The sequence below is a fragment of the Oncorhynchus clarkii genome, chromosome 4, assembly GCF_045791955.1.
Source record: "Oncorhynchus clarkii lewisi isolate Uvic-CL-2024 chromosome 4, UVic_Ocla_1.0, whole genome shotgun sequence".
Lineage (NCBI taxonomy): Eukaryota > Metazoa > Chordata > Actinopteri > Salmoniformes > Salmonidae > Oncorhynchus > Oncorhynchus clarkii.
In genome coordinates this window covers 53,023,475-53,040,016 of record NC_092150.1, presented here as the reverse complement: position 1 = coordinate 53,040,016, position 16,542 = coordinate 53,023,475, and the positions used below count along the sequence as shown (strand labels likewise).

The window sequence follows — 16,542 nt, the reverse complement described above, 5'->3', positions numbered from 1 at the left end:
TAGATAGTCTACACATTGTGTTAAAGTGGGTTTAAAAATTTTTGTTAACAATCTACACTAAAATTAAATGTAAAGATGATAAACAAGACACTAATATTCAACAAGTATTCACCCCCAAGTTAATACGTGTTAGAAACATTTTGGGCTGCGATTACAGCTGTGTCTTCTTGGGAGCTTTGCACACCTGTATTGTGCAATTTTTGCCCATTATTCTTTTCAAGATGTTGGGGTTCATGGCTAGAGAGCAATTTAAGTCTTGCCATAGATTTAAGTAAAAACTAGAACTAGACCAAAGGAAGATTCACTGTCTTCTTGGTAATCAACTCATGTGTAGATTTGGCTTTGTGTTGTAGGTTATTGTCCTGCTGAAAAGTGAATTCCTCTCCCAGTGTCTGGTGTAAAGCAGACTGAAGCAGGTTTTCCTCCAGGATTTTGCCTGTGCTTATCTACATCGTGTTTATTTTCATCCTGAAAAACTCCAATATTTGGTGTAGATCAATGACCAAAATTAATTAAATCTATTTCAATCCCACTTCGTAACACAAAATGTGAAAAAAGTTCCAAGTGGGTGTAGACTTTCAATGGCCGTACATCCTGCTGTAGTTCCCTGTTAATCACAGATTATGTGAACTCACTGCTGTCTAGTGGATTTAGAACCTGAAGCCAAATCCCAAATGACCCCAAAGTCAGTTGGAAATCCATACAAGAGTTGCTTGTTGCACATTTTACACCATTTTCATTTTAGCGTGACATATCTATTCTCACGTTAACATGTTTGGGATATTCCTAGGTAGACTGACTACTAGCCTCAACTTTAGTAGAGATCATAACATTACCATCTGTAGGCGAAAATAGTATCCATTTTACTCCACTATGAACAACAATCATATTGGTGTAATACCTACAGGCATTGAAGAGTAAACCACACCAGTCCAATTCATTGTCAGCTTCCGTTTCGTCCCTGTATTCAGTACGCTAGTATCGGATCTGCCTTGGGAGTTCTTGGAAACATTATTAACAATGAAAACACCTGAAACTGTTTTACTATAGAAACAACACAATTAAATAAGGCAAACATTATTTAATGATTGGAGAGGAAAATATTTCAGGGAGAAAACAAATGCAGCATTTGTATTTAGTCTCTAGTATCAACCAAAAAATAACAACTCTTCATCCATATACAAACACAACATCTCATCACTTCATCTAGCGCAAAGTAAATAGATTCATCTCGCAAAGCTGGATGGTAGCCAAAGCAGCAGGCGGGGTGAGGGTCGACCAGGACCAAAGGCATGCTGTTATTATTTTCATCATAAATCGCCAGAGTGCTTGCAAAACATGTCGGTGGAGGATTGTTAAGTTTTGTTTTTAGATGGCGTCGATGTCAAAGTCGTCCTCTTCCTCTGCCGGCTTCTCTGGTTTCACAGTCTCCACTTTCAGCTCGCGAACAGAGGCTGAGTAGACCACCTGGGAGGAAAGAAGAGGGTGAAATTAAAGACACTGCGGGTGCCACTCATTTCTCACCAGGCACTTCAGTAGGATGCATAATTATTCTGTACACTCGAGTCAATACTTTGTTGAAGCACATTTGGCAGCGACTACAGCTGTGAGTTTTTCTGGATAAGTCTCAGAGCTTTCCACACCTGGATTGTGCAACATTTAACCATTTTACTTTTCAAAATTCTTCAAGGTCGGTCAAATAGGTTGTTGATCACTGTAAGACAGACATTTTCAAGTCTTCCCATAGATTTTCACCAAGATTTAAGTCCAACCTTTAACTCAACCACTCAGGAACATTCACGGACTTCTTGGTAACCAACTCCAGTGTAGATTTGGTCTTGTGTTTTAGGTTATTGTCCTGCTGAAAGGTGAATTCATCTCCCAGTGTCTGGTGTAAAGCAGACTGAACCAGGTTTTCCTCTAGGATTTCCCATTTCCAAAACATGACACAGTCACCACTATGCTTGAAAATATGGAGTGGTACTCAGCAGTGTGTTGTATTGGATTTGACCCAAACATAACACCGTATTCAGCTCAAAAAGTTTATTGCTTTGCCGACAACAGAATGAATGTTTGCTTTAAAAAAATAATTCTGTACAGGCAACCTTTTCACTGTCAATGTTGATCCAGCCTCAGTTCTCCCATCACAGCCATTAAACTCTGTATCTGTTGTAAAGTCACCATTGGCCTCATTTTGAAATCCCTGAGCGGTTTCCTTCCTCTACGGCAACTGAGTTAGGAAGGACGTCTGTATCTTTGTAGTAACTGGGTGTATTGATACACCATCCAAAGTGTAATTAACTTCACCATGCTCAAAGGGATATTCAATGTCTGCTTTTTAAAAATGTTCACCCATCTACCAATAGGTGCCCTCCTTTGTGAGACATTGGAAAACCTCCCTGGTCTTTGTGGTTGAATCTGTGTTAGAAATTCACTGCTCGACTGAAGGACCGTATAATTGTGTGGGGTACAGAGATGTGGTAGTCATTCAAAAATCATGTTAAAACCTCTTTGGGATAGGGGGCAGCATTTTCACTTTTGGATAAAAAGCATGCCCAATTTCAACTTCCTGCTACTCATGCCAAGAATATAAAATATGCATATTATTCATATACTTGGATAGAAAAAACATTTCTAAAACTGTTTGAATCATGTCTGTGAGTATAACTGAACTTATGTAGCAGGCAAAACCCCAAGAACTAACCGTTCAGATTTTTTTTTTTTTTGAGGTCTCTGTCTGTTCAGTGATTTCTCATTGGAACACTAGATTAATTAGGAGTTAGTTTTCAGTTCCTACCGCTTCCACTTGATGTCACCAGTCTTTGGAATTTGGTTGAGCTTATTCATTTGTGCAATGAAGAAGTAGGCCATCTAGGAACTGGGTAACACTGTTGAGAGTGCGCAAGACGTGAAAAATAGCATGGTTTGTTGTCTTCCTGTATTGAACACAGATAAACCCTTCTACAATTTGATCGACTATTAACGTTTAAAAATACCTAGTTGTATTACAAAAGTAGTTTGAAATATTTTATAGGCAACTTTTGAAATATTTTGTGGTGACGTTGCATTTTTTGGAAGCTATTTTTTTCTGGATCAAACGCACTTTATAAATTGACATTTGGATATATATGGACAGAATTAAATCGAACAAAAATACCAATTGTGATGTTTATGGGACATATTGGAGTGCCAACAAAAGAAGCTCGTCAAAGGTAATGCATGTTTTATATTTGATTTCTGCGTTATGCCTGCAGGGTTGAAATATGCTACTTTGTTTACTGTTGTGCTATCAACAGATAATAGCTTCTTATGCTTTCACCGAAAAGCCTTTTAAAAATCTGACATGTTGGCTGGATTCACAACGAGTGTAGATTTAATTGAGTATCTTACATGTGTGATTTAATGAAAGTTTGATATTTAAAAAAAATTTTTTTTATTTTTTATATATATATATATATTTTTTTTTATTTCTTTTTTGCCCAAGTGGGTGGGACGCAACCGTCCCCTATACCATAAGAAGCAAACACCATTATTGCAAGTCCATGCAACTTGTGACTTGTTAAGCACACTTTTGCTTCTGAACTTATTCAGGATTGCCATAAAGGGGTTGGATACTTATTGATGAGACATTCAAGCTTTTCCTTTTTTATTACATTTGTAAAAATGTAAAACAGTATTCCACTTTGACACTATGGGGTATTGTGAGTAGGCCAGTGACAAAATCTAAATGTAATCCATTTTAAATTCAGGCTGTAACAATAGATATGCCAAGGGGTGTGAATAGTTTCTGAAGGCACTGGATCTGAATAGGTCCATGGTAAGAGGAAACCTTGCGACAGTGGCCATTTTCAGGTCAGTGCCATAATACCAAACCTGTGTCTATATGCATGTGACGGGAATGAATGTTTATAGGTAAAATCAGAGGCAGTGATAAGTCATTACCTCCACATTATCTTCATCTTCCTCCTCGTCCGCCCCGCTGCCCTCGCTCTCCTCTTCCGCTTCCTTCAGCCACTTGACGAACGGCGCTGCCTTGGCGTGGATCTCTTTGGCCAGCTCCTTGGACACGTATTTCTTGGACACCTGACAAGACACACAGGACTGATGTGTTAGAGGTAGGATGAAAAATGAGTCATTTCACAGGTTCTAGTGTAGGTTAGAGTCTCCTCTTAATATGTAAAATATCTTGGAAAATCTTGCAAAATAAGTGACCTTCAGGACACTGACCTGGGGAAATACAGAGTTGAAAAGAAGAAAAAACCCCACCATCCCTGTTGACAGTCATCCCCTTTACCTTCTCAGCCCAGGCCAGGATGACATCCTCCTCCAGTAGGTCGGCGTCGTACAGGTCTTTGAGGACAAGGGGCACGCGGGGCAAAAGCTGAGACTGGTGCAGCTTCACCAGACACTCAAAGCCACCCAGCAGGTACTTCTGGGCCTTCTTGTTGTTGTGGGTAAACTGGACACCAGAGAAATGTTTTAAATTGACGGTGCAGGTGGAGTTTGAGCAAAACCCAACAGGATTATAGCCATTTCGATTGCCACAATCAATTTTGTGGAGGTTACAGTGGGGAGAACAAGTATTTGATAACCTGCAAAATCGGCAGTGTTTCCTACTTACAAAGCATGTAGAGGTCTGTAATTGTTATCATAGGTACACTTCAACTGTGAGAGACGGAATCTAAAACAAAAATCCAGAAAATAACATTGTATGATTTAAGTAATTAATTTGCATTTTATTGCATGACATAAGTATTTGATCACCTATCAACCAGTAAGAAGAAGCCCTCCTGCTCTCCACTCATTACCTGTATTAACTGCACCTGTCCACACACTCAATCAAACAGACTCCAACCACTCCACAATGGCCAAGGCCAGAGAGCTGTGTAAGGGCATCAGGGATAAAATTGTAGACCTGCACAAGGCTGGGATGGGCTACAGGACAATAAGGCAAACAGCTTGGTGAGAAGGCAAAAACTGTTGGCACAATTATTTTAAAAAAATGGAAGAAGTTCAAGATGACGGTCAATCACCCTCGGTCTGGGGCTCCATGCAAGATCTCACCTCGTGGGGCATCAATGATCATGAGGAAGGTGAGGGATCAGCCCAGAACTACACGGCAGGACCTGGTCAATGACCTGAAGAGAGCTGGGACCACAGGCTCAAAGAAAACCATTAGTAACACACTACGCCGTAATGGATTAAAATCCTGCAGCGCACGCAAGGTCCCCCTGCTCAAGCCAGCGCATGTCCAGGCCCGTCTGAAGTTTGCCAATGACCATCTGGATGATCCAGAGGAGGAATGGGAGAAGTTCATGTGGTCTGATGAGACAAAAATAGAGCTTTTTGGTCTAAACTCCACTCGCCGTGTTTGGAGGAAGAAGAAGGATGAGTACAACCAAGAACACCATCCCAACCGTGAAGCATGGAGGTGGAAACATCATTCTTTGGGGATGCTTTTCTGCAAAGGGGACAGGACGACTGCACCGTAGAGGGGAGGATGGATGGGGCCATGTATCGCAAGTTCTTGGCCAACAACCTCCTTCCCTCAGTAAGAGCATTGAAGATGGGTCGTGGCTGGGTCTTCCAGCATGACAACAACCCGAAACACACAGCCAGGGCAACTAAGGAGTGGCTCCGTAAGAAGTATCTCAAGGTCCTGGAGTGGCCTAGCCAGTCTCCAGACCTGAACCCAGTAGAACATCTTTGGAGGGAGCTGAAAGTCCATATTTCCCAGCGACAGCCACGAAACCTGAAGGATCTGGAGAAGGTCTGTATGGAGGAGTGGGCCAAAATCCCTGCTGCAGTATGTGCAAACCTGGTCAAGAACTACAGGAAACGTATGATCTCTGTAATTGCAAACAAAGGTTTCTGTACCAAATATGAAGTTCTGTTTTTCTGATGTATCAAATACTTATGTCATTCAATAAAATGTAAATTAATTACTTAAAAATCATACAATGTGATTTTCTGGATTTTTGTTTTAGATTCAGTCTCTCGCAGTTGAAGTGTACCTATGATAAATTACAGACCTCTACATGCTTTGTAAGTAGGAACACCTGCAAAATCGGCAGTGTATCAAATACTTGGTCTCCCTACTGTATGTCCGTACAAATTGCTAGTGTTAAGATTACTAAGCATATCTCCGTCAACTAGTGTTGTGACACTGCTTCATGTCTTATGCGTTATGGAACTCACAGTTCAAACACCAACTATAGAAACCATTATGCTGAAGTCCATCAAATGGCATTAGGGCACTGACCTTATGCCCAACAACTGATGTGATGGCACTGACCTAATGCAAATTTCAGACCAAATGGCACACAAGTAGTGTGACAGCACTGACCTAATGCCCAGTTTGCGTTAACAGAGGTCCTTGTAAGCTCAGTTGGAAGAGCTCTTGCAATGACAAGATTGTGGGTTCGATTCCCAATACGTAAACATATATATATATATTTTTTTAAATGCACACCTGACTGTCAGTCAATTTGGATAAAAGCATCTGCCAAATAGCATATATTTATTATATTAACAGGTGCGGAAGACATTTCAGTTGAATGCAATCAGTTGTACAACTGACTAGGTATCCCCCCCTTTCCCTAACAACTAGAGTAGCAGCCCTGACCCTCACACTCGAGCTGCAAGACCTGCAGCCCCGACAGAGCTTGCAGAGCGGTCTGCATTTTTCACGCAGCAGGCGGACAATCAACTTCAGGATTAAAATATTTTAGTCCCGCAAAATATTTCAAACGGTCATCTTTGTTTTGTATGCGTTACCTATTGTATTAAAAGTACCTGTCACACTATTCATTAACTATCAAAGGATAATCCTGCTTCAAGTTCAGTAACCTCCCTCAACTCTAGTGTTGTGTGCAAGATCAAATGTGCATATTAAATATCCTGTGTTCCATGCTACAGGCACGGGTGGAAAAGCAGTATTATTTCCATGGTAATTAAAAAGGAATACCTAACGATTTGAGCAGCACTTGAGCAGTCAGACAAACTTTTGGATACCATTTTAATGTCCGTGTCCACAATGAAGGAACATAGAGGAAGTTTAGAGCGCAAATACCAAATAAACGTAGCAAAAAAAGAAACAGCCCTTTTTCAGGACCGTGTCTTTCAAAGATAATTCGTAAAAATACAAAAACCTTCACAGATCTTCATTGTAAAGGGTTTAAACACTGTTTCCCATGCTTGTTCAATGAACCATAAACAATTAATGAACATGCACCTGTGGAACGGTCGTTAAGACACTAACAGCTTACAGACAGTAGGCAATTAAGGTCACAGTTATGAAAACCTTTAGGACACTAAAGAGGCCTTTCTACTGACTGAAAAACACCAAAAGAAAGATGCCCAGGGTCCCTGCTCATCTGCGTGAACGTGCCTTGGGCATGCTGCAAGGAGGCATGAGGACTGCAGATGTGGCAAGGGCAGTAAATTGCAATGTCTGTACTGTGACAATGTCTGCCTAAGACAGAGCTACAGCGAGACAGGACGGGCAGCTGATCGTCCTCGCAGTGGCAGGCAACACCTGCCCAGGATCGGTACATCCGAACATCACACCTGCGGGACAGGTACAGGATGGCAACAACAACTGCCCGAGTTACACCAGGAACGCACAATCCCTCCATCAGTGCTCAAACTATCCACAATAGGCTGAGAGAGGTTGGACTGAGGGCTTGTAGGCCTGTTGTAAGGCAGGTCCTCACCAGACATCACCGGCAACAACGTCTCCTATGGGCACAAACTCACCGTCACTGGACCAGACAGGATTGGCAAAAAGTGCTCTTCACTGACGAGTCGCGGTTTTGTCTCACCAGGGGTAATGGTCGGATTCACGTTTATCGTCGAAGGAATGAGCGTTTCACCGAGGCCTGTACTCTGGAGCGGGAGCAATTTGGAGGTGGAGGGTCCGTCACGGTCTGGGGCGGCGAAGAGCCTGGATCTCAATCCCATTGAGCACGTCTGGGACCTGTTGGTAGGAGAGTGCGGGCTAGGGCCATTCCCACCCCAGAAATGTCTGGGACCTGTTGGATCAGAGGGTGAGGGCTAGGGCCATTCCCCATAGAAATGTCCAAGGACTTGCAGGTGTCTTGGTGGAAGAGTGGGGTAACATCTCACAGCAAGAACTGGCAAATCTGGTGCAGTCCATGAGGAGGAGACGCACTGCAGTACTTAATGCGGCTGATCTCCACACCAGATACTGACTGTTACTTTTGATTTTGTTCCCCCCTGTTCAAGGACACATTATTCCATTTCTGTTAGTCATGTCTGTGGAACGTGTTCAGTTCATGTCTCAGTTGATGAATCATATGTTCATACATATATTTACACATGATAAGTTTGCTGAAAATAAACACATTTAGTTTAGCATTAGCGCAATGACTAAGTCTAAGTATCTACTAGCATGCTAGTCGGAGACTCACTCTGAGGAAGTGACGTTTGTACTTCTTGATCTGGTCGCGGATGTTCTCGTCCATCAGCAGCTCAGTCAGGATCAGCGGGGCCATGTCCTTCACGTCCAGACGCTCCGCCTCCGCCAGGATCTCTTTGTCCGAGGAGTCGACGGCATCGTCCTCCTTCTTATGCTGTGGAGGGACAGAGTGAGCCACTCAGAGACATCTCACAAACAGTTATGAGGACATCTTGAGGCAGCTTTCCACTCACTCATTTTCTTTATTGATCCTTATACAACTGATATATACACAGTAACAGTCAAGTTAGGACATACCTACTCATTACAGGATTTTTCTATATTTTTACTATTTTCTACATTGTAGAATAATAGTGAAGACATCAACACTATGAAATAACACATATGGAATCATGTAGTAACCAAAACAGTGTTAAACAAATCAAAATTGATTTTATATTAGACATTCTTCAAAAGTAGCCCCCCATTTGCCTTGACAGCTCTGCACACACGTCACATTCTCTCAACTGGAATGCATTTCAATTAACCGGTGTGCCTTGTTAAAAGTTAATTTGTGGAATTTCTTTCCTTCTTAATGTGTTTGAGCCAATCGGTTGTGTTGTGACAAGGTAGGGGTGGGGTTACAGAAGATAGCCCTACTTGGTAAAAGACCAAGTCCATATTATGGCAAGAACAGCTCAAGCAAAGGGAAACAATACTCAATCATTACTTTAAGACATGAAGGTCAGTCAATGCAGAACATTTCAAGAACTTTTAAAGTTTCTTCAAGTGCAGTCGCAAAAACCATCAAGTGCTATGATGAAACTGGCTCACATGAGGACCCCCACAGGAAAGGAAGACCCAGAGTTACCTCTGCTGCGCAGGATAAATTCATTAGATTTACCAGCCTCAGATATTGCAGCCAAAATAAATGCTTCAGAGTTCAACACACACACACACACACACACACCTCAACATCAACTGTTCAGAGGACACTGTGAAACAGACCTTCATGGTCGAATTGCTGCAAAGAAACCACTACTAAAGGAAACCAATAAGAGACTTGCTTAGGCCAAGATAAACAAACAATTGACATTTTTGTAGGATCCCCGGTGGCGCAGAGGCTTAAGGCACTGCATTTCAAAGCTTGAGGTGTCAATACAGACCCTGGTTCAATTCCAGGCTGAATCACAACCTTCCCAGCATCGTCAGGGTTAGGGGTTTGGCCGGGGTAGGCCGTCATTGTAAATAAGAATTGGTTCTTAACCGACTTGCCTGGTTAAATAAAAAGTTAGACCGGTGGAAAGCTGGTGGTTCCAACCGCCGTGTCTTTGTGAGACACAGAGTAGGTGAACGGATGATCTCCGCATGTGGTTCCCACCATGAAGCGAGGTGGTGGTGTGATGGTGCTTTGCTGGTAACACTGACAAGTGATTTATTTACAATTCAAGGCACACTTAATCAATTTGGCTACCACAGCATTCTGCAGCGATACGCCACCCCGTCTGGTTTGGGCTTAGTTTTCAACAGGACACTGACCCAACACACCTCCGGGCTGTGTAAGGGCTATTTGACCAAGGAGAGCGCTGCATCAGATGACCTAGTCTCCACAATCACCCTACCTCAACCCAATTGAGATGGTTTGGGATGAGTTGGACCGCAAAGGGAAGGAAAAGCAGCCAATAAGTGCTCAGCATATGGGAACTTCTTCAAGCATTCCAGGTGAAGCTGATTGAGAGAGTACCGAGTGTGTGCAAAGCTGGTGTCCAAACTTTTGACTGGTACTGTACAAATACTTTTTTATAGACTAAAAAAATATTGTTTTTACATTGTCATCTAGCAGACACACTCATCCAGAGCAACCAGGGTCAAGCAACCTCCCCACACAGTTCCCCCAAGAGCTGCTCTCAACCAACCTGTGAACCCCCCTCCCCACAAAGTCTTGAATCTCACATAATTTTATATATCAATTCATAACACCATGCCATGGTATTGGTACATAAAAAAAAAATCTCTTCCCAGCTATTTTGCAATCTGTATGGCACTGCTGTCAACATCCTGGTCCTCAAATTACAAACTGGTATACTTTCCTATTTATGCCATTTTTGTTCCTCCGCAAGTTTTGATCCTTTATATTGGGAAGACAGACCAGTTCCCTACCTCCTCCCGCTGCCACCTGTCACCTCCATTTTGGGGTAATACCCTGTTTCACTGCCAAAAATAAAACCATCTAGTGTTCAGCGAAATAACAATGTCAAATACAGGTAGCCTAGTAAAATAATTAACATCCAATCACATTAACCATTACACTCTTGTGCAGACATTTAGAAACAGGACAATTAGATAAGCCACAGGAGTTTGAGCGAAAATAAAGACATTGTTCGAGTAGTACGACATGTATAAAAGCAACAAATACCATTAATAAGAAGGGGCTAGAAGAGTCTTATGGTGAGCTACGGAGTGGCTAGGACAGGCAAGCCCCATACTATTGTGGAGGACTTCATTCTTCCTCCTGCAGCGGATATGGCTGGGACCATGCTGTGGGAAAAGGCCCCAAAAACTATACAAACAATGCCTTCATCAAACACTGTTAAATGACGCATCAGTGACATGGCAGGAGATGTTTTGAAACAAATTACTGCTTCGCATACAAGCCAGTGAATTATATGCGTTACAGCTGGATGAGTTAGACGAGGCGGGCCTGGCAAAGCTCCTGGTATATGTCCGTTACGTTTAAGGAAGACATCCTCTTCTGCAAACCAGGACAACGTGAGAAATTATTTTTTAAAGTACTGGACAACTTTGTGACATCAAATGGACTTGTGGTCAAGATGTGTCGGTATATGTACTGATGGAGCAAAAGCCATGACAGGGAGACAGTGGACTGGTAACGTGCGTGCAAGCAGTTGCTCCCGACGCCACTTGGGTACACTTCCACTGAGAGGCTCTTGCTGCCAAGAGAATGCCTGACAGCTTGAAAGATGTTTGACACTACAGCGAACATGGTTAAAAGTGCGCTGGTTATCAAGGGGGAAAGGTATTATTAACCCATTTATTTTTTTAATTGAGAGACGAGCTTAAAGTTTTTTTTACTGACCGTAATTTTCACTTGTCTGACCGCTTGCTTGATGACGAGTTTCTCACACGACTAGCCTATCTGGGTGATGTTTTTTCTTGCCTGAATGACCTGAATCTAGGATTACAGGGACTCTCCGCAACTATATTCAATGTGCGAGACAAAATTGAGGCTATGATTAAGAAGTTATTTTCTGTCTGCATTAACTTCTTGCTCCTACTTGAGACGCAGACGTCTCAAGTAGGCACCTGGAAATGCAAATGCGCTACGCTAAATGCTAAATATACTCGTTAACTCAAACGTTCATTAAAATACACATGCAGGGTATTGAATTAAAGCTACACTCGTTGTGAATCTAGCCAACAAGTCAGATTTTTAAAATGCTTTTCGGCGAAAGCATGAGAAGCTATTATCTGATAGCATGCAACACCCCAAAATGCCTGAAGGCGACGTAAACAAAAGAATTAGCGTAGCCGGCGCTACACAAAAACGCAGAAATAAAATATAAAACATTCATTACCTTTGATGATATTCTTTGTTGGCACTCCTATATGTCCCATAAACATCACAAATTGGTCTTTTTCCCGATTAAATCCGTCCACGAATGCCCAAAATATCCATTTGTATAGCCTGTCTGCATCAGGAAAAAAGCTCTCTTCCAACACGCAACGTCATGTTTAAAAATTATATAAGTTGCCTATATTCTTTGACAAAACACTTCAACCTACTTTTATAACCCAACTTTAGGTATTTGTAAACGTTAATAAGCGATCAAATTGATCACTGGGCGATCTGTATTCAATAGCAGCTACACAAGAAAACAGTGTCCATTTTTCAATCTTCCAAAATCGATTGAGGTAGGCTGGATGGAATGACGGATCTATTGGTAATGTCTCAAAGGATTTTTGTCAATGAAAATGACGTTTCTGGCGACATTGTGTGGAAGCTGTAGGAATTGCATCCGTCTCCATATTAAATTTGGTTTCCTTTAAACAATCCATGAAAGGGGCGCATGGATACTTTTTTCAGATTTCAGTGACCAGTTTTTCTTGCGCTTTTCGATGAAACACACGCTCTGTTATAGTCACAGCCGTGATTTAACCAGTTTTGGAAACTTCAGAGTGTTTTCTATCCACACATACTAATCATATGCATATACTATATTCCTGGCATGAGTAGCAGGACGCTGAAATGTTGCGCGATTTTTAACAGAATGTTCGAAAAGGGAGGGGGTAGGATAAAGAGATTATCAAGGACAACACAAGTCTTTCCATCATTATATGATTTGTGTGCAAATGAACTCAAGCTTACGGACAATGTCAAAAGTGATATAGCGAAGCACCAGAGTGAGCTGGGTGCGCAATTACCCAGGTACTTTCCCAAAACGGACAAACAACTGTATTTGTTATCCCTTTCATGTCCTGCCTCCAGTCCACTTACCGATAGCTGAACAAGAGAGCCTCATCGAATTTGCAACAAGCGGTTAATTTAAAATCAGAAGCCACTGCCAGACTTCTGGATAGGGCTGCGCTCAGAGTTTCTTGCCTTGGCAAATCGTGCTGTTAAGACACTGATGCCGTTTGCAACCACGTACCTATGTGAGTGGATTCTTGGCCCTCACTAGCATGAACTAAATACAGGCACAGAGTGTGTGTGGAAAATGATTTAAGACAGACTCTCCAATACAACCCAACATTGCAGAGTTATGTGCATCCTTTCAAGCACACCCTGCTCATTAACCTCTTATGCAAGGGGGCAGTATTTTCACGCCCGGATGAAAAGTGTGCCCAAAGTAAACTGCCTGTTACTCAGACCCAGAAGCTAGAATATGCATATAATTAGTAGATTTGGATAGAAAACTCTGAAGTTTCCAAAACTGTTAAAATAATGTCTGAGTATAACAGAACTCATATGGCAGGCAAAAACCTGAGAAAAATCCAACCAGGAAGTGGGAAATCTGAGGTTTGTAGTTTTTCAAGTGATTACCTATCTAATATACAGTGTAAATGGGGTCAGATTGCACTTCCTAAGGCTTCTAGATGTCAACCGTTTTTAGAATGTTGTTTCAGGCTTCTATTGTGAAGGGGGAGCAAATAAGAGCTGTTTCAACCAGGGGTCTGGCAGAAAGCCTTTAGTTTAGTCACTCGCGCGGCCTTGAGCATGAGCTCCGTTCCCTTTCATTTCTAATGACAAAGGAATTGTCCGGTTGGATTATTGAAGATTTATGATAAAACATCCTAAAGATTGATTATATACATTGTTTGACATGTTTCTACGAACTGTAATGGAACTTTGACTTTTCTTTGGACTAAGTGCCTGCGCCTTGTGCATTTGGATTACTGGCCTAAACGCGAACAAAAAGGAGGTATTTGGACATAAATGGACTTTATCGAACAAAACAAACATTTATTGTGGAACTGGGATTCCTGGGAGTGCATTCCGATGAAGATCAACGGTAGGTTGATAATAATGCTATTTCTGCCTTTTGTTGACTCCACAACATGGCGGGTATCTGTATGGCTTGTTTTGGTGGCTGAGGACTGTACTCAGATTATTACACGGTGTGCTTTCGGCGTAAAGCTTTTTTGAAATCTGACAGCGGTTGCATTAAGGAGAAGTTTCTTTAAAACTATGAAAAAATGGCTGTGTTTTTTTTTTGTGACTAGGCGCTGACCTAACAATGGCATGGTATGCTTTTGTCGTAAAGCCTTTTTGAAATCGGACACTGTGGTTGGATTAACAAGTTTATCTTTAAAATGGTGTATAATACTTGTATGTTTGAGGAATTCGAATTATGAGATTTCTGTTGTTTGAATTTGGCGCCCTGCAACTTCACTGGCTGTTGTCAAATCGATCCCGTTAACGGGATTTGAGCCATAAGAAGTTTTAATCTGGGTTTAGTTATTCACCATTTTGATGAACCAATAAAGTTTTATAATGTAAAATGACTAAATAAAAGAGCAAAATTATAGATTATCATTATATTATTTGTGCCTTGGTCCTATAAGAACTCACTTCTCACGTGCCAGGTTGTGACAAAAACACTCATTCTTATGTTTAATAAACATATTGTAATAGTGTGTGTGTGGCAGGCTTACAGTGATGGCAAAAAAATAAATAATAAAAACATTTGAGTGTGCTGACCCTGGTGCTAGAGGGGGTACGCAGCTGGAGGTTGAATGTTTGAAGGGGTACGGGACTATAAAAAGTTTGGGAACCACTGCTCTAGTCAACTGGTTGTAAATTCCAATTTACACTGAAATTAAATTTAAAAATTAAAGTGTTCTTCCCAATTTGTGAGCTGAAATGAAAGATCCCAGAAATATTCCATACGCACAAAAAACTAATTTCTCTCAAATTTGGTGCACAAAATAGTTTACATCCCTGTTAGTGATGAGCATTTCTCCCTTGTCAAGATAATCCATTGTCACAACACAATTCCACAGATGTCTCAAGTTGAGGGAGTGTGCAATTGGCATGCTGACTGCAGGAATGTCCAACAGAGCTGTTGCCAGAGAATGTAATGTTAATAAGCCGCCTCCAACACCATTTTAGAGAATTTGGCAGTACAGCCAACCGGCAAATGAGGTGAGATAAGGGAGGTAAAGGCAAAAAAAAGGCCATGGTGGCAAAGTAAATACAATATAGCAAGTGAAATACTGGAATGGTAGATTGGGGCTTTGGTGACAAAACGGATGGCACTGTGATAGACTGCTTCCAATTTGCTGAGTAGAGTGTGCTGGAGGCTATTTTGTAAATGACATCGCCGAAGTCAAGGATCGATAGGATGGTCAGTTTTACGAGGGTGTTTGGCAGCATGACTGAATGATGCTTTGTTGCAAAATAGGAAGCCGATTCTAGATTTAATTTTGGATTGGAGGTGCTTAATGTGAGTCTGTTAGGAGAGTTTACAGTCTAACCAGACACCTAGGTATTGTACGCCCAGAAGCTAAGATATGCTTATTATTAGTAGATTTGGATAGAAAACACTGAAGTTTATAAAACTGTTTGAATCATGCCTGTGACTATAACAGAATGTATTTGGCAGGCGAAACCCAGAGGACAAACCATTCAGATTAATATATATATTTTTTTCAATGAGATTTCATTGGGAATCCAGATTTCTAAGGGACTTTCTTGCAGTTCCTATCGCTTCCACTGGATGTCAGTCTTTAGAAATTGTTTGCGGTTTTTCCTTTGAGAAATGAATTAGCCATGTTCAGAAAGAGGCTCGAGGGAAGTGTACTGTTTGTTAGAGGCGCGTGATCTGAAAGCATGCTACACATGGTTTTCCTCCGGTATTGAACACAGATCATCCAGTCTTAAATTTTAGCGATTATTTACGTTAAAAAAATACCTATAAAGTTAACAAAAGTAGTTTGAAATGTTTGGACAAAGCTTACAGGTAACTTTTGTAGTCATGTTGCGCGAGTTGGACCCGGTGTTTTTCTGGCTCAAACACGTCAAATAAATGGACATATATTGACGGAATTAATCGAACAAAAGGACCATTTGTGATGTTTATGGGACATATTGGAGCGTCAACAGAAGAAGCTCGTCACAGGTAAGGCATAAATTATATCTTTATTTCTGCGTTTTGTGTCATGCCTGGAGGGTTGAAATATGATGGTCTGTGTTTGTTTGCTTGGGTGCTATCCTCAGATAATAGCATCGTCTGCTTTCGCCGTAAAGCAATTTTGAAATTTGACATGTTGGCTGGATTAACAACAAGTGTAGCTTTAATTTGGTATATTGAATGTGTGATTTCATGAAAGTTAAATCTTTATAGTAATTTATTTGAATTTGGCACTCTGCATTTTACCTGGATGTTGGCCAGTTGGGACGCTACCGTCCCACATATCCCAGAGAGGTTAACTTGGCTTTTGAAGACTTTAGAAAAGACAGGGTAGGGTAGATATAGGTCTGTAACAGCTTGGATCTAGAGTGTCTCCCCCTTTGAAGAGGGGGATGACCGTGGAAGCTTTCCAATCTATGGGAATCTCAGATGATACAAGAGGTAGAACAGGCTAGTAATAAGGGTTGCAAC

General features: G+C 41.4%; 1 protein-coding gene across 8 annotated transcripts in view; it reads right to left on the bottom strand.

Moving 5' to 3' along the window:
- Positions 1-1,066: 1,066 nt before the first annotated feature.
- LOC139406939 (eukaryotic translation initiation factor 5-like) overlaps positions 1,067-16,542 on the bottom strand; it is a 29,749-nt gene continuing 14,273 nt past the window's right edge. For all 8 annotated transcript variants that reach the window (XM_071150109.1, XM_071150110.1, XM_071150112.1 and 5 more), the window contains 4 exons: positions 8,433-8,594; positions 4,295-4,459; positions 3,943-4,083; positions 1,067-1,467 (listed from right to left, as the gene is read on the bottom strand). In XM_071150109.1, the coding sequence (XP_071006210.1) occupies positions 1,369-1,467; positions 3,943-4,083; positions 4,295-4,459; positions 8,433-8,594 (567 nt within the window). In that variant the 3' untranslated portion in view covers positions 1,067-1,368. The remainder of the gene's footprint in view (positions 1,468-3,942; positions 4,084-4,294; positions 4,460-8,432; positions 8,595-16,542) is intronic.